At 38.5% G+C, this 21,878-nt stretch overlaps 1 protein-coding gene, 1 long non-coding RNA gene and 1 pseudogene across 2 annotated transcripts; all 3 read left to right on the top strand.

The window, feature by feature from the left end:
• Window positions 1-1,692: 1,692 nt before the first annotated feature.
• LOC124858958 lies at window positions 1,693-3,390 on the top strand (annotated as a pseudogene).
• A 5,011-nt stretch (window positions 3,391-8,401) lies between these two features.
• On the top strand, window positions 8,402-9,499 carry LOC124858785 (mas-related G-protein coupled receptor member X1-like). Its single transcript, XM_047351000.1, has 3 exons — window positions 8,402-8,470; window positions 8,683-8,858; window positions 8,962-9,499. Exons 1-3 carry the CDS (start codon window positions 8,402-8,404, stop codon window positions 9,497-9,499), a joined length of 783 nt encoding a protein of 260 aa, XP_047206956.1.
• Window positions 9,500-16,774: 7,275 nt separating this feature from the next.
• Window positions 16,775-21,878, top strand: LOC124859408. Its single transcript, XR_007036084.1, has 3 exons — window positions 16,775-16,997; window positions 17,094-17,272; window positions 17,364-21,878. It is a non-coding gene; the product is annotated as an uncharacterized LOC124859408 (long non-coding RNA).

The following is a 21,878-nucleotide window of genomic DNA, read 5'->3' as shown; positions in this document are numbered from 1 at the left end:
GATTGTGTCCCACTTGTTGTTGATTCTTCACAAAAAATTTGAATTTTATATTTTTATGTTTGAAGCCTGAAATGTGGCAAAAGATTGAAAAGTTCAATGGGGCCGAATACTTTCGCAAGGCACTGTACATAGAGGAAAATAAATGCTGACATCCAATTCACAAACAATAAATTCCTATATATTCCTTAGAATTAAATATGTAGAAATGGTGGATAGTATATCCAGAAAAAACATCATAATATGTTGTAAAATTTAGAAGGGCTGGTATTTTGAAAGTTGTTGCACTAAATTTGACAGTATATATGTTGTGTACTGAAAATGTGTCTACCATAATATGAAGAGTTAATATTTCATTTACATTGTTTTTCAAAATAAAATTAAGTATGTGGTTGATTCTTTTGATATGTCCTGTCACAGCGTTTGGACCATATGGAGCAGATGGTTGCCTACATGTGCCAGGGCTGCTTTACCCTACAAAAAGGATATCTCAAGGCAGTATCCTAATTGCGTGATTAACTTTATTAATTTCTGATATCATCCAGCATCTGAGTAGGCCAGCCACATTGATGTTATAGTAACCTGTGTTTGTATGACCAGCAAACATTTTGAGTAATCGTGTGTTAGTTTGAGGGTGTGTGTGTGGGTAGGTAAGCATATGTATAGAAATAAGTGTGTTTGTGTTGAGTGGGTGTGTGTGAGTGCAGGTTTGTCACCTGGAAGTGTATATTTGTAAGTGTGGCGAGAACGGTAGAAGGCCAGCAATCCTAAGAGCAACCCCAGCTGCGCAGGCCAAGCCTAGTAACCGGTCCCCCTGGTGGCCTACGACCTGCCCCAACCCCCAGCAGCAAGACCGCCTGGCACCAAGCAGGATAGACCCCCCCGGGCACCAGCTCACCACAGCAGTCGGGGGCATACTGTATTTCAGTCCCATAGAGGTCTAGAGGTAGGGATACCAAGCGCAGCGCCTACGGCCCTCAACCAGCTCAACATGCCTATGGGAGACAAAGGCCATCAGATCGGGGCCCACCACTCTGGGACATGAAAAAGTATATTAAGTTGCGGTAAGAAGTTAACAATTATTTAAAAAAATGTAAGGGGGAATATTGTTATTATTAACCTTTATTTCACGAGTAAAGTCCCACTGAGATGAAGATTCTCTTTTACAAGAGTATATTGGCCAAGACTGGCAGCAGCATACAGAGTAACATGACATTCACAACAAAACATAGAATACAAGAAAAGAAAAAAAATGAAACACTGTTAAACATTTACAGACAAATGATTCCTGCTGGAGATCTTTAAGAGCAACCTTAAAAACATTTAGTGACCGCTGCTGGTTCCATGCAGAAGGAGCAAGAAACTGAAAAGATTTCTATAGAGTTCCGTTTTAAGCACAGAAAAATCAGGTTTTCCAACAGTATTAGGTGTATATTCAGTTATCATTATCATAGAAATATTTACCTAAAAATAAATGTCCTTACTTACTGAGCTATGTTTCAAAAAGTTGTGAAATATTTTGTGCCTGAGGTTGATACATGTTCAGCTCCGTCTAACTACTCCACCACGTTCTCTTCTCCAACCAATCGGATCCACATTCCTCTTCAGCCAATATTCCCTCCAGGCTTCGCTTTAAAAGACCTTCATACGCAGAATCTCCTGTTCTTCAGCTGAGCTTCGATGATCAGCTGCGTCATGCCCGACTACAACTCTAGCGACTTGGCTGGTTCCTTGCACTGTGTGAAGGATCCTCGCCCTCCTTCCTTCTCTTCCGCTCATAGGAGCGTTCGCCTGGCCTCCTGCATTGATAGCCTATTTTCCCACGTCCCAACTCTAGGCAAGTGGAAAGCGCCTTAACAACTCATCCAATCCTCCTGCTAAGCCTCACCGAGGTCGCCCTGTCTCCATCCCGGCTCCCGCCACCACGTCACCCGGCCCGGCTTCTGCAGCGGTTCTCCTGTGATTTTTCTCCTACACCCAGGATTCGACGTCCTCTTCTACTCCGGCCATTCCACAATCTTCTATATATATATATATATATATATATATATATATATATATATATATATATACAGATATATATATATATATATATATATAGATATGTAAATAAAATTTTTATAAATAAATACTTTTTTATATTTATTTATTTTTTTACTTTTGTCAAAGCCAAGGGAGCCACAAAAAGGAGGCTTAAGAGCTGCGTGTGGACCTGGAAGCTGCGGGTGTCTGACCCCTGTCCTCAACTAAACATTAAAAACTATACTTAGATCTCAAATAACAATAAGAATTCTAGAGACTAATTCTACCTTGCATTCCTGCTGCTTTTGTGTTTTTGTAAACTGTACATAAATGTGAAAACTGTCAACACTTGTGTTTACAGTTACCGCTGTCAGCTTTCACACTGAGGAAACTTTCACATAAACTAGATAAACTACAGCGAGAATATCAACAAGACTGAATCAAACTATGGTGACAACAGTGGTTTTGATGCTGGGCCCTTCTTAGACTGGATAAATTGTATCACCATTGGGATCAGACCTCCTTTGACTCTGGTGCTTAGCAGCTTTTTTGAGCACAGTGGAACTTAATGAATTTGTTTTTTGACTTCATGTCCTGTAAATTTGTGTTTTTTCTCTCAATTTAGGAATATTGGAATTATGAGGAATATTTGTCAGTGTTGGATTAATGATGTTCATCTCAGTGGAAAGGTAACTGTTTCTCTGTATTCTACTTTTCTTTCTCTAACAGTGTTCAAGACGTCAAGTTATTTCTGTACTTTTCTCCAAACACTACATGATTGTATGTTTTATTACAGGTATTTCGTCAGCGCCAAACCAGTGGGGTACACACTCAGGAGAAACATCAAAACGTATGTTGAGATCTGCATTTTGGTCTGGGTCCTTCTTCTTCTTTTTATGCCAGCTATTTATTTCATTCTATACATCCAGATGCATACATCTTTTTAATTTTTCTCCTCTTTGCTTTTCCCTTGTTAGTTTTCCTTTTGGTTGAGACTATTAAAGCTCTATGTGGAGCCCTCAGTGTTCCTGCAGATGGAAAAACAATCATTTCAACAATTGTGGTTGTGCTTTTCCCACCCAACATCCTTTGGTTCCTGGTAGAAGACAATTTCACTCTTCTGACTGTGGCTTCTGTTTGTATTTACTGTACTCCTCTAGCAGACACAATTTTGTATCTGCTGATTCAGAAAAGTGTTCTGGACAATGTTTTGGCTTTTTGTGTTTTTGTAAAATGTCTAACAATCAGGAGATGAGCAGCATGGATAATGACAAAACGGTTAAAGCAATTCAGATGTGCCTCCAAGCAATCAGCTTGTTGTGCCTGATTCTTATCAATCTTAAACAGAACAAAGTGCATAAATGTATATGAGCATATATTTGTATTATTTGCTATTATTTCTTGTTTTAATTTTTGCTTATTCCTGTTTTACACAGATTTTTTTAGACAATCATGTGTAACATTATTGGCTTAGGGTGCAGTATGACTATTTTTGCTGCACTTTGAACAAGTTATTAACACTGTTCTCTGTTTCGCTATAAATTTATGATTTCCTCTAATAAATGTTGCCAGTACAAGCGTAACGTGGATAAATTTACTAGCAGTGAGGTATTGTAGATTATGCAATGTGTTGAAAAATAAAATGTAAGATTAATGGGGTCTGAAATCAAACCTTTCATATATATTTTCATGGCTGCAGTATATTTATACAATTCACTCATGTTTATGTAGCACTTTTGTCATTTAGCATGTACAACAGCTCTGTGAAAAAACCTGTGTAAAACGAACTACAACAACCATTAATTTGCCTTTGAGATCAATAAAGTATGTTTTAAATAATTTATTATTTAAACCTCTGGAAGCCCTCATTGTTGATAGTTCTGAGGGACATTCATTGCAGTGAAATAAAACTCAATTAGCAAGACGTGAAAACAGGTAAATACTGTGATGAAGATACCTGAAATGATCAAGACTAGTCCTCGCCTTGTACACAATTCTATAACTTGTAAGGAGAACCCTGATTGTTAAGATGTAAAATAATAACTAACGTTCCAGGATAGAAGCTCTAATAAGCATAGAGGTAGGTTTTTTTTAAATGGCTTTGTGGTTTTAAAAGTAGAATAAAGTAATAGTCAATATCTCAAAAACAAGATCCAGAAATACAATAAAAGCAAACAAAAATATAGTATATCCATAAAACAAACTGTAACATCAAAAATTCTATCATGGAAAGGAAAAAGGAATAAATGGGTGATAACACTGAACAAACCATTATTCTAAAAAACATATTATTTATTCATATGATTTCCTCATCAGTACTTTTTTTCTCTAAGAAAGCAATAAAGGAAATGCATTATCTGCTAAAAAGCTTTAGAATGATCACTTTCTTCTACCCAACACTCCTAAGTGCTACAGAAAAAAAGCTTAATTTGATTGCAGAACAGCAGATTTCATTTCAGCTGAACAGATAGATAGATGTCAGCGCTCCAGAAAATATCTCTTAGGCTGCAGAAATCTGAACAAATTTGGGCAAACAAGAGGTAAGTGGATTACTCATACGAGACATTTTTTTATTTTTTTTATTAAAGTTTGTTTTTCTGCCTTTGAGGTGATGGTAAATGATTAGGAGACAGAATTTAGAAAGCAAGCATTAGTCCTAATTAGTTGATGTGGGCTTGGTGTTGTACAACTGTTGAAACATTTTTAATTTATGGTAAAGCATATTTTATGTCTGGATAATAATGAATGCTTTCTTGGTTTTGTATGACAAACATACTGCATTAATTTACGTCAGGTTAGAAAACCTTCCTGTATACATGTATGTATAATCTTTTGTTTAAGAATATCTTCTTAAACAAAATTGATTCTATTAAAAATAAAATTACTGACATACACTCGAAGATGATTACTTCATCCTCAGCAAGTGAGACAACATTTGAAGTAACTGTAGAACCTGATCTGTGTTTGGACTGTTTTGATCCTGTGGAGCTTCCTGAGTTATCAGAAATATTAGCTTCATCTAAACCTTCAACTTGTATGTTAGACCCAATCCCAACCAAATTATTTAAGGAAGTGTTCCCTCTGATTACCAGCCCTATTTTAGACATGATTAATCTATCCTTAGTAAATGGACATTTACCACAAGCTTTTAAGGTAGCTGTAATTAAACCTTCGCTTGATCGAGATGACTTAATAAATTACAAACCTATATCCAATCTTCCATTCTTATCTAAAATTCTTGAGAAAATTGTTGCTAATCAAATGTGTGAGCATTTACACAGTAATGACCTGTTTGAAGAGTTTCAGTCAGGCTTCAGAGCTCATCATAGCACTGAAACAGCTTTGCTGAAAGTCACTAATGATATTCTTATGGCCTCAGATAATGGACTTGTGTCTGTACTGGTTCTGTTAGATCTCAGTGCTGAATTCGATACAGTCGATCACAATATTCTCTAAAAAAGGCTGGAATATGCTGTAGGGATCAGGCGAACAGCGCTAGGCTGGTTTAAATCTGTCTGACAGATTCCAGTTTGTTCATGTAAATGATAAATCATCTTTAAACTCCAAGGTTAATTGTGAAGTACCACAGGGTTCAGTACTTGGGCCAATTCTCTTTACTATATATATGCTTCCAATAGGTCAAATTATCAGGCAGCATATGATAAATTTTCACTGTTACGCTGATGATACTCAGCTTTACTTATCCATAAATCCTGATGAATCCAACCAGTTAGATAGACTACAAGATTGTCTTGAAAATATAAAAACTTGGATGACTATACATTTTTTGCTTCTAAATTCAGACAAGACAGAAGTTGTCGTCTTTGGACCGGAGTCTTTAAAAAAGAAACTGCTTAGTCAATCACTTAACCTGGATGGCTTTAATTGACCTCCGATAATAAAGTAAAAAACCTTGGTGTTATTTTTGACCAGGACATGTCATTTAAATCCTATATTAAACACGTTTCTAGGATTTCCTTCTTTCACCTCCAGAACATTGCCAAAATTAGAAATATCCTATCCAGGTGTGACGCTGAAAAACTAGTTCATGCATTTGTTACTTCAAGGCTGGACTATTGTAATTCTTTACTATCAGGATGTCCACAAAATGCAGTTAAAAGCCTTCAGCTGATTCAAAATGCTGCAGCAAGAGTTCTGATGAAAATTAAAAAGAGAGATCATATTTCTCCTACTTTAGCTACCCTTCATTGGCTCCCTGTTAAATCCAGAATAGAATTTAAAATACTCCTCCTCACATATAAAGCCCTTAATGATCTAGCTCCATCATACATCAGAGATCTGATTGTTCCATATGTTCCTAACAGAGCACTTCGTTCTCAAACTGCAGGTTTACTGGTGGTTCCTAGAGTCTCTAGAAGTAGAATGGGAGGCAAATCCTTTAGTTATCAGGCTCCTCTCCTGAGAAACCAGCTCCCAGTTTTAGGCCGTGAGGCAGACACTCTGTCTACTTTTAAGGCTAGGCTTAAAACTTTCTTTTTTGATAAAGCTTATAGTTAGAGTGGCTTAGGTTATCTTGAGCTATCTCTGTAGTTATGCTGCTATAGGCTTAGGCTGCTGGAGGACATAATGACCACTTTCACTCTCTTCGCTACATTCTCACTCTACTCTCCAATTTTGCAATTTTTTGCTGTTATTTCAGCTTTTAACCTTATGTTCTCTCTCTTTTCTCCTCCTAGAAGCTACACCTGGCCTGGCTCTGTGTCTACCTGTGACACCTTTCTGGAGAGGGGAATGGTCTGAACTTCTGCTGGCAACAACTTAATGCTCACCCTCTACAGATGATCCACATGGCCCTGTTCTTTCAGTGTTTAACCCTTTCTCTCTCCTAGACATGGCGATTGACTGAGCTTTACTGTAGCTAATTATATGTGCTCTTTTTCTGACTCTAACCTTGAAAACTGGCTCAGAGTTTATCTGTTCTTTCTTTCTAAGTGAAACGACTAAAGGAGCTACATCCATTAACATTTACTTTTCCTTCCCATAGAAAGTACTCCTGCATCAGTGCTTCTTTATTCTCTTTGTGTCTCTGCTCTGTTCTCTCAAACCCCCAGTCGGTCGTGGCAGATTGCCGCTCACACTGAGCCTGGTTCTGGTTCTGCTGGAGGTTTCTTCCTGTTAAAAGGGAGTTTTTCCTCTCCACTGTCGCTACATGCATGCTCAGTATGAGGGATTGCTGCAAAGTCAACACCAGTGACTGTCCACTGTCTCTACATGCTCATCCAGGAGGAGGGAATGCTGCAAGTCACTGACTGGATGCAATCTGCTGGGTTTCCTTAGACAGAAAAACATAGGGAATTGCTTTCAAAGCAAACCCATCTCAGGTTTTTAGGGAATTGCTTTCAAAGCTGAACAGCACAGTAACTAAATGCTGCTTCCCCTTGTAAATGGACTGAACTTATATAGCGCTTTTCCAGTCATACAGACCACTCAAAGCTCTTTACACTAGAGCCACCTTCACCCAATTGCACTCACTATTGCTCACACACCGATACGCAGATCGGTAGGCAACTTGAGGTTAAGTGCCTTGCCCCGGGCACATCAACAAAAGGCAGCAGGAAGCTGGAATCGGACGCACAACCTTCTGATTGCAAGACAACTACTCTTCCTACTGAGCCACAGTTGCCTCTGTCTCTTGTCTCTTTCATGATCATGGATTGATTGCTATTCCTCATCTCTTTATTTGTTTATGTGTTCACTACTTTATTTATTTTATTTAAAAAGGAATTACCTATTGACATGAAATATCTCTTCTGTAATAACATTAGAAAAAAAAATGCAGGGTTCTCACCAGGAATGTTTATAAGCGCAGCGGCGGGAGGATTTTCTTCGGCAGACCCGTCATGATATGACGCTGTTTATACCCACCCTTCGAAGCTGACATGATTTTAGAAAGCTTTACCGTAAGCAGTCTTACAGGGTGAAAGGAAGTGGGAACAGACTCACTGCATGCGCTACAGCCGACATAAAAACCACACGGAGGAAGCCCAGATGTCAGTCAAAGGGCCGATTTTCAGCGTAGCATAGCGTAATGGGCCCCTACACTGAAATGCGCTGGCGAGAACCCTGTAATGTACTTTGACCAATACATTGTTACATTATTTGGATTTTCTAGTTTAACATTAAGATTTACAGGCTATGTTTGAACAATCAGAAATGATTTCTTTCAAGTCTTACACACACATCACTTACTTTTACAGGTACCTCTTTCTTCAAAATTCTGATTCAAAACTGAAGGATGGAAGAGTTAAAAATCAATGAGACATCATTGAAAAACAGATTCTGCCAGTTAAGCTTCAACTGCAACAAGAGTTTCAATGAGAGTCATCCCAACTATAACACTCCTTTAAAGTTCTTAGACTGGATGAATTGGATCACCATTGGCATTGGACTTCCGTTGACTCTAATAGTGATAATTGCAGTTTTTTCACAGGTGAGTACAATGTAACTTGAACCTATTTATTAACAATGAATGTGATATTTGACTTTGCGCCTGCTCTTCAAATATTAGTCCTCTCTCATTTCAGGTGTAAGCCCAACTTTTGTTACCCTTAAAAATGACTGGAATATGTGAAACAGGCACAATTTTACATGTTTAGAGGAATCTTGTGTCATTAGTTACTTTTTATCTTGTCTGTCTTGTAGGTGAAAAGGGATCAAGGTGCTCCAGTCTATGTCATCAACCTTCTCTTTGCTGATCTCATTCAGCTCTGCAGCAGAATTCCCGTGAATTCACTTAGCAATACTTTCGTCTCACTAATCGTCTGGAATTTTAGTTTATTAGCGAGTGTTGGATTCATGATTTGCATCTCATTTGAAAGGTAATTCTATGTTTTCGTGTATCCTTCTTTTCTGTCTCTCATAATCACATTAGTCTGTACATGAGAGTCTCCAAAACATAAATAGCTACATCTGTTCTTACAGGTATTTGGTCATCGCCATGCCATTGTGGTACAGATTCAGAAGAAACATTAAGACATCTGTAGTGGTCTGCGTCGTGGTCTGGATTCTTTCTCTTCTTTTTTCAGTATTTGCCTATATGTCACCTGTGATGGTTCCACAGGTCCTAGCAGTTTCTCTCCTTGTGCCCTTTCCCTTGTTCATCTTCTTCTTGGTTGGGACTTTTAAAACCCTGTCTGGAGCACTCAGTGTCCCAGCAGATGAAAAACGAAGAATCATAGCCATTCAAGTTGTGGTGCTGCTTATTTACGCTCTGCTTTTCCTGCCCATCACCGCTTACTTTTTGTTAGATAACCAGTTAGATAACGAAGTACTTGGTCTTGTGACATTAGTTTGTATGTTTCTTAGTCCCCTTGCAGACACAACTTTGTATTTGTTCATTAGGAAAAGCGTTTTGGACATGTTTCTGGTCTCACTTTGTTCTTGTAAAATATCTAACAATCAGCAGATGAGCAGCAGGGATTGTGAAAACACAACTGTTCCAAATACTGAGACTGTTTAGGTTTTAATATTTGAGGTGATACAGCAGAGTATATTTAACAATCAATTTGCTCCAGCTGTTTTTTGGGTTGATCAGCAACAGATATATTTGAAATATTTCAGATTTTTTCTAAAACGTTTCATTAAAATCTCTGTATGATCTTTGTGATTTACTAAAACACAATGTAAACAATCCGCTATTTGATGACAATCCGTTTCATTCACTGAGCGCTCTGAGCATTTCTGTCTCACTTTTACTTAATTTTTTTAATTTTGTTTTTTATTTCTTTATTTACATTATATTTTCAGAAAGTGTCTTTTAAAATTATTTGTTACAAGTTATGTGGATTGTTTTCTGTTTCTCTGTAACTCTATGGCAGTTTAATGGTGGAACTGAAGACTGAGGCCTTTGAGTATGTATTGCTACATTGTTGTAATTGGGTGTGAAATCATATTTTCTGGTATAGTTACTTAATTTTGAAGATCAACAGACCTTATTGGGACCAAAGCTCCTGAAACAATGGACCTTCGTTTTGATGGTGAGGCGTTACGGTGAAGGTATGAATTAAATTATATATTTGTCTTTGTCTTGTTCTGACATACAGCCAAACATACATACTGATAAGTTCATTACTACATAAACACTCACTAGAATTAAAGCTGTAGAAGAAGCTGTTGTAATTCTAAGATTCTTAGCTGTGGTTTGTTTTCTGATGTTTTTTGATTGTGTTTGTATGTGTGGTTTTCAACTCTATCATAGACTTCTTTGGGATTTCACAATAAACACTTAAAACACTTTATCTCCAGTTCTTCACTGAAGTAAGGGATCTGAAAATGTTTCTCTTTAAGCTTTAAGAGACCCACAAAACACTCCAGAAAAAGATCAGTACATCATCCTAGAAATAGTAACAGATGATAATCTGAATTTGGCTGTTTGGATTCGCCATTGAGAAGCACCAGCGAGACAGAAAATTAAGAGTTGGCCTGACCCAAATAATTGTTGTTTTTCTGAATCTGGCTCCCCTGCACGGCCTTGATGGCTGGCTATCTTCAACTTCTCCTGGAAGTTATGTAAACATGACGCTCTGCTCCCTCCCTTCCCTGAGGACATCTGTGGACCTGCTCAGAACTGTGTGGCCAGTTGATGAACCTTTCATCGTATCATCAAGGACAATGGCCTCTGTAACAGTGCTTCATTGACTTACTTTGCACACACTCAAATGCACACACACATGCTCATATAAACATACGCTCACCTTGTACAGATATCAGTGCTTGTGTGTTCTTTTTGTGTCTCTGCTGTGTTCTCTCAAACCCCTAGTCAATGTTAATGGAGTTTTTCTGTCCACTGGCGCTACACGAATGCTCAGTATGAGGGATTGCTGCAAAGTCAATGTATACAACTGTCCACTGTCTCTACATGCTCATCCAGGAGGAGTGACTGCTGAAGGTTACTGACTCGATGCAATCTGCTGGGTTTCCTTAGATAGAAAAACTTTTTAACCAATTTGAAAAATAAACTGAATTTGATTGAATTGTTGAATCGTTAAGATTAATTGGAATGTACGTACCTCACTTGAAATCTGTATGATTCGATTAATTTGACTTTGTAAAGTGCCTTGAGACAACATGTGTTGTGAATTTGCGCTACATAAATAAATTGAATTGAATAAAATTTGGCAAGGATGTTCTAGAACAATGCAGCTTCTATCTGGACCTCCAGTGTCACTGTCCACAGTGAACCATGTTACATTATTATACAATCAGAGGGCATGGAACCAGAAGGAAGCCCTGCTTCACCATCTACGCCTTCAAGCTTGACTAAAATGGGAAGCTGCTAACAAGGACAAAGAAGAAATCTGTTCTGGTCCAAAAAGGTGAAATTGTAAATAGATGAGACCAACCCAGAGTGGTTGACCCTAAATCGGACAATCCTCACCAAAGACCGAACAAGCAAGCGATAACCCACCTCTGTACACTATGGAGGCTCATGTCAGGGATAAAGCAACACAGCTAAGTAGACACAGGAGTCAGTTTCAGGTTAACACACTTGTCTTATTGAAAATGAGAATAAATGCTTTTTAAATGCCTTAAATATAATAGTAAAAGTAATATAGTAAGATCACACCTCAGAGTAGAACAATAGAATAGAATCCTTTATTCATCCGACACCGGGGATATTCTTTTGATAAGGAAACCACCTAAATACAAAATCCAGTGAAAATGTATATAAGAAAATATAGGACAATTTCTAGAGGGAAAATAATCAGAGATTTTTAATAAATACAATATTTACAGAAAGGTATACCTAAGGAAACTGTTTTAATAAAGCTCAAGTGTCCGATCATTAAGGGTTTTTTAAAAATTGTTTATTTTTCTTCCTGGTAATCGTTAAATGTACATTAATATAATGACAGGCATTTTAACATGCTTATATATAGAATCTTGATAAAATTTCACACTTTGCATAAGTTGAATATAACTGCATCACTATTTTAATCTTTCAGTTTTTAAAGTTTGATATAATGTATTCCTAATAAACACGACCTTCAGTTTGGTCCAAATAAGCAGGACTCTTTGCAGAAATTACTCAGTTAATTGAAACATGATTGTTAAATGTATCTAAAATGTATTCATTATTATAATTATTATTTTTTACATTTACCATTTAATATTCACTTTACTTTTTGTTGTATCAATATATTGATGAAGGCAAGCTTTATGACGGACACATGGCACAAAATTTAAACTGAAAGATCAGTTAACTAAAACTATTGTGAAGCAGCACCTGTTTCCATCCTGCAGATGAAAAAATAAGAATTTCAGGAATTCTGGTTGTGGTGCTGCTTCTTGATTCTTTGTTTCATCTGCCCACCTGTTTCACTGTGTTTGTGTAAAATGTCTAACAATCAGGAGATGAACAACATGGATAACAACAACATGGTTGCTCCAAGTTTTATTTACTGTTTAGTATGTAAAGTGATTCAAAAGTGCCTCCACAACAATCAACTTGTGTCTGTTGATAAATCGTAAACAAACACACTGCCTAAATGTGTAAGAGCACATGTAGCAACAAAGCTGTCAAAGAACATGTGCCCAACTCCATACAATCAGCTTTAGTCATCCAGCAAACTTGTTAAAGTTCTCTTCAAATCATTGCAGTCTACCACTGTTGTGTGCAAGTGTTTGGTCCATATTAACATGACAGCATCACACAGATGCTGCAGATTTGTTGGCTGCACATCCATGATGTGAATCCACCACATCCCAAAGGTGCTCTATTGGATTGAGATCGGGTGACTGGAGGCCATTTGAGTCCAGTGAACTCATTGTCATGTTCAAGAAACCAGTCTGAGATGATTCATGCTCTATGACATGTTGTGTTATCCTGCTGGAAGTAACCATCAGAAGATGAATACACTGTGGTCATTATGGGATGGACATGGTCAGCAACAATACTCAGGTAGGCTGTGGCATTCACACAATGCTCAATTGGTACCAAGGGGCCCAAAGTGTGCCAAGAAAATATCCTCCACACCATTACACCACCACCACCAGCCTGAACCATTGATACAAGGCAGGATGGATCTATGCTTTCATGTTGTTGATGCCAAATTCTGACCCTACCATCCGAATGTTGCAGCAGAAATTGAGATTCATCAGACTAGGCAACATTTTTCCAATCTTCTATCTTTGGTGAGCCTGTGCTAATTGTAGCCTCAGTTTCCTGTTCTTAGCTGACACCCGGTGTGGTCTTCTGCTGCTGTAGCCCATCTACCTCAAGGTTCGATGTGCTGTGCGTTAAGAGATGTTCTTCTGCATGCCTTGGTTGTAACGAATGGTTATTTGAGTTACTGTTGCCTTTCTATCACCTCAAACCAGTCTGGCCATACTCCTCTGACATCAACAAGGCATTTGCGCCCACAGAACTGCCGCTCACTGGATATTTTCTCTTTTTCAGACCCTTCTCTGTAACCCCTAGAGATTGGTAGTGCGTGAAAATCCCAGTATATCAGCAGTTTCTGAAATACTCAGACCAGCATGTCTGGCACCAACAACCATGCCACGTTCAAAGTCACTTAAATCACCTTTCTTCCCCATTGTGATGCTTGGTTTGAACTGCAGCAGATCGTCTTGACCATGCCTACATGCCTAAATGCATTGAGTTGCTGCCCTGTGATTGGCTGATTAGAAATTTGCGTTAACGAGCAGTTGGACAGGTGTACCTAATAAAGCGGCCGGTGAGTGTATATATATATATCTATATCGATATCTATAGATATCGATATAGATGTATCTCAAATATATGAGGTCATCCCCAACAACCAACACCATAAAACTTACACCTCAGTATTACACAAAAACTAGCATGTTAGCCACAATATTTTGCTGGCCAGTTAAAGATAAATATCACTAGTTTTTAACTAAAGACCAAATGTTTTTTATTATCATTTACACTAATCTATCGGATATACATTGCATCACTCAGACATGCAAACAAACCCATATCTTGGCTTTTCTCTTCTTCCTCTATAATTTCTCTGCACCTGAAGGATATGTCTGCGCTTTAATTTTGATGATTATAACTGACAGTTAAAACCAAAACAACCCAGTCTCATTTCAAATTGTGTAATACCTACGTTTGTCCACAGGCAAAACGTAGCCATTTCACAAAAAGCGCTCTGAAATAGTAGCATAGCTACGTTTCATTTTCCCATTCTTTGCTATGGTTTTACTTTAGGTCACGTGACTGCTGAGTTTCTCGGCAGCATGAACAAAAAACATGGCGGATATCCTTCTTTTTTCGGTGGAAATTGCTTTATTTTTAGATAGATTGTGGCTTTAACTTTGTTTTGATAGCTTTTCTAGCGACAAATGGGCACTTTATTTTCATAGTATCCATTCAGTTTACGTAAACGATTCGTAGTTTTTTTCGTTTCGATGTACAGTTTTTCAGGTCTCCACAAAATAGTAGGAATACTACGTTTATGTTGTTACTATAGTGGTTGCTAAGGGCGCTATTAACAACAAACCGGAAGGAAGTTGATGACAGTCACTGGTTACCTTTATTTATTTATTTATGTATTTATTTAATAATTTGTATCCTTTAAATTTGAATACACCTTGTAATAATCAACTGTAAGTATTTTGTTTCTTTAATTCTGTGAGATTTATGCAATATGTAATTGTTTTATTATTATTATTATTTTTATTATTATTATATGTAAATAAACCTGACAACGACATTCATCTTAGGGGTATTGAAACAGGAAACGACAGGCGATGCACTACTAGTGGGCGCATTACAGTAACGTAATGAAAGTCGTCACGTACGGGAGACCTCTTAATTAATTTGATTTTTACAGGATATGTACATGTTATAAAATTAAACAAACCAAATTTAAACCTGTATTAATCAAATATATATTATTCAATAAAATCTAAACGGAAACCCATTTAACAAAGCTCACTATTTTCCGTGAGCTGCAAGCTCTGTTGACGTTCGCAACTGCGCAGTGACGCCCACTGCCCATTTAACACCTGGTGTGGAGATGCAATCAAGCCTCAACCACAATGTGGTGAACATGGATATTTTAGAAGATGACGACGCTTTATTTCTTGCTAATGTGCTTTTGGATGAATGCAAGGTACGTAATGCTTTTACAGTATTTTTGTATAAGTTTAATGGTTGAAACTCTTAAGACAAGAGCGGTCTTTTTTAGACATTAGCTGATAATGTTTTACAGATAACATTAGCATCTCTCATAACCATTTGTTTTGCTTTCTTTTCAACATAAACAGCCCGAAGGAGTGTCGGACACATGCCCGGAGAAATGTGTGTGGAACGAGGAGGACGAAGAAGGGAATCTTCTCCCCAAAAGGAGTAGAACGGAGGAGGCACGAAAACATCCTTCATCCACAGATGTTTTTTTTTCCTCTTTTTACTGTTAACCTTCTCGGAATCATGACGCTTGTTTTGGACAGAGCATATTGTTTGTGCTTGACATAATAATGGATCAAAAGTCAATCAACCAATTCAGTTCTTTGGTTGATTCTTATGTTTGTGTGTGCACAGTATGTATGTGAGTACATAGATGCTCCTAATGCGTGGGTGTGTGTGTTCCTGTTGTTAATATTCAAATAGTGTAATGTGTTAGGTAGGGTCTTGTCTTTTTAACTCCAAAGCAGCTAAGAACCAGAGGTGGGAATTATTGATACTTTTTTTTACAGTTCATTAGTTTCATGCTTTGTACTGAAAATTCCAGTCCTCAAAGGATGCTGCAATCCTGAGTTTAATTGGTTAACATAATTTGGTAGAGCTCAACAAGCTGTTGAGAGCCATCTAATTTAAATCAAGTGTGTCAAGCAGAGAGGTGTCTAAAGCCTGCAGGACTTCAGCCCTCCAGCACTGGAGTTGCCCATCCCTGTCTTATACTGTGTTGTCCCTTTCAAACTAATTCAGACACGCCAACTGACACCTGCGGAAGCATGGACCCATCATGTGCTCCATCTACTTAGGAGCAGTGTATGACTGGGACCCTTTAAGACATAGGTAGATTAGTAGCCAATGTTTTATATTTCATAATGGCTAGTTTTACCTATGCTTAACCACCGTCTCCAAACCCTGTCTTTGTTTTTCAAGGCTCCCTCATCCGAGAAGTACAAGACCTTTTGGGGCCTGCTGAAAACCTAGCCCCTTTACATTGGAAAGATAGAAAAGCTTCCACATTGGAAAAGTGGACTGTGTTAAGACCTTTTTATGGTCAATCAGATTTTGTTATCTGAGAGGCCTAAAGAGGCAACTTGTCACCACTGTAGAGCCATGATTGCAGTTGTGATGTGTCAGGAGTGTTTGCCAAGACCACTTTATTGTGCAGCATGTGATGTTGCCAGACACGACTCCATGATGCTCCATAACAGATCATCCATGGTAGAGGGATTCTGCAGACCACTGCCACCAACAACTCACATTAGGGAAGAAGGAGGAAAATTCTCCTACCATGAAAAAGGTATTTTATGTTTAAGATTAGGGAAAAACCTTCACTGTTTTGATGTACTCTAATTGTAATATAAAATGTTTGTTTACTTCATTCCAAGAGTGCTTTTTGCCAGTAAATCTTCCCTGCTGTGGCTGCTCTACTGGACAGATGGCCATTTCTGCAGGAAAGCAAGTAATTCTAATTGGAATGAATGGTTTATTATTAGTAATAGTATTAGTTATTAGTATTATTAATTAGTATTATTATTATGAGACACAGACCAAAAATCTTTTTTTTATTTTTTTTTATGGGCAATACAATCTGTCTCTTCCATCTGTCACCTGCTCCTGTGGAAAAGCTTGGGATGTTGACATTAGTGATCTGGTTGAGAGTGGCTATTGGCCAGCCACAGTCTATTTTGAGACTTTCTATGCAGTGGATTTGCTTATCACATATGAAGATCTCAAGGTTACTGCACCAGGAATGTCATGGCAAGCTTTTGTGGGTATGCTTGAACAGCGCACCAAACTCTTTGGTCGGGTGAGTACATCATTGAAGCAATTGTTTACTACATTGACTTAGTTTGCTATGCATTTATATGGTTTCATGGTATATTTTGTTTACTTTTTCTATCAGAGTGGCAAGATATGTGGAGACACCATGCCGAAATCATTCCTGGAATGGTCTTATGCAAAATTTGAGGTTGAGAGGTTGTCTCAGGTGCATCAGTTTCAGTGCCCTGCATGCACACCCTCTATGTTGGCTGTTGCAGTAGATGGAAGCCGCAAGCTTTACCGCTTTAAAAGCCAACCGGGGTGTGTAAAATTCTTGTCCAAATTCAAATTCTGAAATGCTATAGCTGTAAACCTTTTTTTTTTTTTTTACTCCTGTTTTGGTTCATTTTAGACCTAATGGACTAATGGATCCTGCAGTGTGTCTTGTCGTGACAACCGGTGGTGAAGATGGTGATGTAAATCATTGTAATGGCCCATGGTATACTGCCGTGGAACATCTGTTCACTGACTTGATCACAAAATTTCCACAGAGGAGTGATTGTGCCGTGCTACAACAAGTCAAACAACGTCCTAATGAGACAGTCGCTGATTTTCTTTACCATATGGAAGAAGCGTTCAATAAACATTCGGGTATGGAACGCCCCGCTGACTTTACTGTTTTGGGTCCCTGGGAAAAGATGCTGTGTGGATATATAATGGAAGGACTTCTCCCTGAGATCACAGCATAAACTAAGACTTTATGTTGGTTGGAGACATGGGATGCGTTTTGAGGAGCTGAAACGACATGCTTTACACAGCGATGACGTCATCAACAACAGGAAGAAGGAAAAAGTGGACAAAAGAGAAACTGACTTGTATACCCTGTACTACAGTACAAATCAACATGGTTCTTTTTCTCGAGGACGAGGCCGGGGACGCCGGGGCAGAGGTCGGGGAAGAGGACTGTGATCCTGCTCCGATGCTTGCCATAACTGTGGACAGTTGGGACACTGGAAGAATGAATGTCCAGAGAAGCTGCAGCAGCCTGACAGCGGCAACTGACGGGGGGAGGACGGGACCCTGGATCTGGCTGCCACTCACATTGAGGAGGGGTCTCTCAAGGAGCGTGAGGTTTCACAAACACACACACAGTTGTATGATGATACTTATTCACATAGGTTGCTTACAGAGGCCATAATACACTTAGAAGGTGGCTCCGTAGTTTTACCAGGCACGTATTTCCATACACAGAACCCTACTTTTAAAAGAATGCCTATGTTTTCTATAATGGTGATGGGTGAAGAAATGTATTTTGTTGTTGATTCAGGAGCGACACACTCTGTTTTATCAGCTAAATGTATCAAAGAGTGGTCGTTATGTTCATTCTGTCTCTGCTTCAGGTGAAACAGTTAGGGAAAGTTTTTCTGTTCCTCTAAATGTTCCACTCCACAGGGAGTGCAGTTAAAACATTCTTTTTTGGTGTCTCCTTTGTGTCCTTTAAATTTGATGGGTAGAAATTTGATGTGCAGATTGAATATTGCTATTACTTCAAACCCTGATGGACCGACAGTTCACACTCAAAAGGACTTTGACTATGACTAAACTGCAGTACATTGAGCCCCATATCAACCTTTATATGCACACAAGTGGAAGCTTCCAATTGATCCTGTACCTCAACATTTTATCACAGCATTTACTGATCTGCATTGTACTTCACATGTATCTGAAGGACCTGATTTTGACTATGAGGACAGTTGGTACAAAATTACAAATGAGAGAGTGCACCTCTCAGACATGTACTGGAATGATCACACAGCAACTTTATCTGTGACTTTGACCTCTGAACAGCTGCATTTCCTTCAAGTTTCTGGTTCGGTGCCGCATGTATCATTGGCCTAGAAAATATGGAATGGAAGGATGTGGGGTTTTTTGTTAGACGTTGTCTCCTTGCCACAGATTGGAGGGAGACAAATGTCCCATATGTGTTTGTGTCTCCTTCTCAAAATGCTTTCAAAAGACATTGTCCCACTGTTGTTGCCTGTAATCGTACAGTGCAACTGATTTCACATTCACATCTGTTTTAGCTACTGCTTCTTCTGCGGATGCAGATCTTGCAAAGCTGCCTGATTCATTGTGGGCTGCTCACAAATATGATGTTGGTCTTATTAAAGATTGTGAGCCAGTTGTTATTATTCCTAAATCGAACTGCAGGCCATGTCAGAAACAATACTTATTGAAAAAGGAAGCTTTGGAGGGAATTTGTCCTGTTTTTGATTCCCTCCTTAAAGCTGGGGTAATTGTACCCTGTCCAAATTCACCTGTGAGAACACCGTTGTTCCCTGTAAAACAAATTAGGCCCCCTGGAGTACCTGACGAATGGAGATTTGTCATGGACCTTCAGGCTGTCAACCAGTCTGTTGTGGCCCACGCACCATCAGTTCTGAACCCTTCTACGATTTTGTCACAAATTCTGCCAGAAGTTAAATATTTTTCAGTGATAGACCTAGCAAATGCATTTTTTTCTGTCCCTGTACACATGGACAGTCAGTATTGGTATGCTTTTGAGTTTGATGGGAACCCATATTGTTTTACCCGTCTTTGTCAGGGCTACACTGAAAGTCCGACTATTTTTAACACAGCTCTTTGGCTGATTTGACTCTGTCTCCTGGAACTGCCCTTACACAGTATGTTCATGATTTATTATTATCAGCAGGATCAGCAGATCAATGTAGGAAAGATACCTTAAAACTGCTTCAACATTTTCATAAAAAGGATCACAAAGTTTCAACATCTAAAATGCAGTTTGTGCAGGAAGAAGTGAAATTTATTTGTCATGTTCTCTCACATAAAAGCAGAAAACTGTCCCCTCAGTGCATTGAAGCAGTTCTGAAAATCCCAAAACCTGTCACAAAGAAACAAATGATGTCATTTTTGGGTATGACAGGCTATTGCAGAGCTCACATTCTGAATTACTCTGAGCTGGAAGTGCCATTGGCCAGTTTAATATATGGGCAGAGCCTGGCAGCTGCAGATAAAATTAAATGGACAGATGAGGCAGAACTGGCTTTCAATGATTTAAAAACAGCCCTGTCTTCTGCGCCTGCATTGGCTTTACCAAACTCTGACAAGCCATTTATTCAAATGGTGGATGAAAAATCTGGTTTCATGTCATCTGTGTTGTTGCAATCCCATGGTGATAAATTGCGACTTGGGGCTTATTATTCCAGTAAGCTTGATACAGTTGCAACCGGCTTACCTGGTTGTTTGCGCGCTATTGCTGCAGCTGAGAAAGCAGTGTTAGTGTCACGTGACATTGTTGGACATAATCCACTGACAGTTTTTGTTCCACATTCTGTTTCCATCATCCTCCTGGAACAAAAGACGTTTCATCTATCACTAGCAAGGTGGCTTAGGTATTCCTCAATATTATTGGACATGCCTAACATTACAATTAAATCCAGCCACACTTCTGCCTACTGAGGAGGATGGTGAGAGTCATTACTGCGCAGCTGTCTTGAATGTTGTTTGTACCCCTCGTCCTGACTTGCAAGACACCCCTGTGTCTAACCCTGATTTTGTTTTGTATGTAGATGGGTCTTCCTCCCGTTCTGCTGTGGGTCTAAATCAAGTAGGGTTTGCAGTGTGCTCTGACTCAGCTGTTTTGCGCTCAGGTCCTTTGCCAGCGTACTACTCAGCTCAAACTGCTGAATTAATTCTCATCCACATATGTGGATGAGAAATAGATCCAAAGCTAATAACTGAGGCTTGCAAGTTGGCAGAAGGAAGGACTGTGGCTATTTACACAGATTCCAGATATTCTTTTGGAGTGGTGCATGATTTTGGGGCATTGTGGAAACATCGCTCCTTTTTGAAATCAGATGGAAAACCTATTTTGAATGCTAGACAAGTGTCTAATCTTTTGGATGCTATTTTGTTACCTGCACTGGCTTTCAATGATTTAAAAACAGCCCTGTCTTTGGCTGTAGTTAAGTGTGCTGCACACATAGGACAGCCTGATTCTGTTCTTGGGGTAATGCAGCAGCGGACTCAGCAGCAAAGGCCGCGGCTTTGAGGCCTTTCCCCTCGGATGAAACCTTTCTTTCTCTGACTGATCCGCATGCTGTCACTGTTCCTGAAAGGAGCAGCAGGCTATAGCAACGATGAGTTTACAAAATAGAATGGCTTTGGATTACCTGTTATCTGAGAAGGGTGGTGTTTGTCCTTTAATTGGGGAACAATGTTGAACTTTTATTCCTGATGTGTCTAACAACATGACAAGTATCCATGATAAATTACAGGAGTTGCTTACGACTCAACAGAAAGAAAATATGGGTTCCTCTTGGAATCCTTGGTTCTGGTTCATTAATGGTGGTTGGACATCCTGGTTAATAAAGATTGGAGTAATTCTTTTATTTTTATCTTTGATTTTGATGTTTCTTTCATGTTGCATTATTCCAATGGTTAAAGGAATGGTAATGAGACTGATTAATATTTCCATGCTGAAAGTTGATATGGATGTAGACTTAATTTCTGTTTGTAATGACTATGGTGATGCATTTGAGATAACAGATGGTATGGATAACAATGGATTTTATATTGCTTGAGATGCTATAATGATGTAATAACTCTAAACTGTTTGGGGAGTTAATACTGATGTTCAGCATCCTAGTGGTATATATAGAGATTTGGAGATTTTTTTTTTTTTTGAGTGTTGTTATCCTTATTATTTCAGCTTTGCTTTGCTAGTAATTTGAGAAAGGTAGATCTAAGAGAAAGGCCATAAAATAACACATGTATTTGTTATATATTCTTTTCTTTTATTAGTTTTACTTTGATTATAATCTTGGGTGATGGTTTTGTAGAATTTTCTTTTAGTTATGTGATTATCTTGTATCTCAGAAGAAAGTGTAATGGAAAATTATTTTAA

The sequence above is a fragment of the Girardinichthys multiradiatus genome, chromosome 22, assembly GCF_021462225.1.
Source record: "Girardinichthys multiradiatus isolate DD_20200921_A chromosome 22, DD_fGirMul_XY1, whole genome shotgun sequence".
Taxonomy (NCBI): domain Eukaryota; kingdom Metazoa; phylum Chordata; class Actinopteri; order Cyprinodontiformes; family Goodeidae; genus Girardinichthys; species Girardinichthys multiradiatus.
This window is presented reverse-complemented; position numbering and strand designations above follow the sequence as displayed.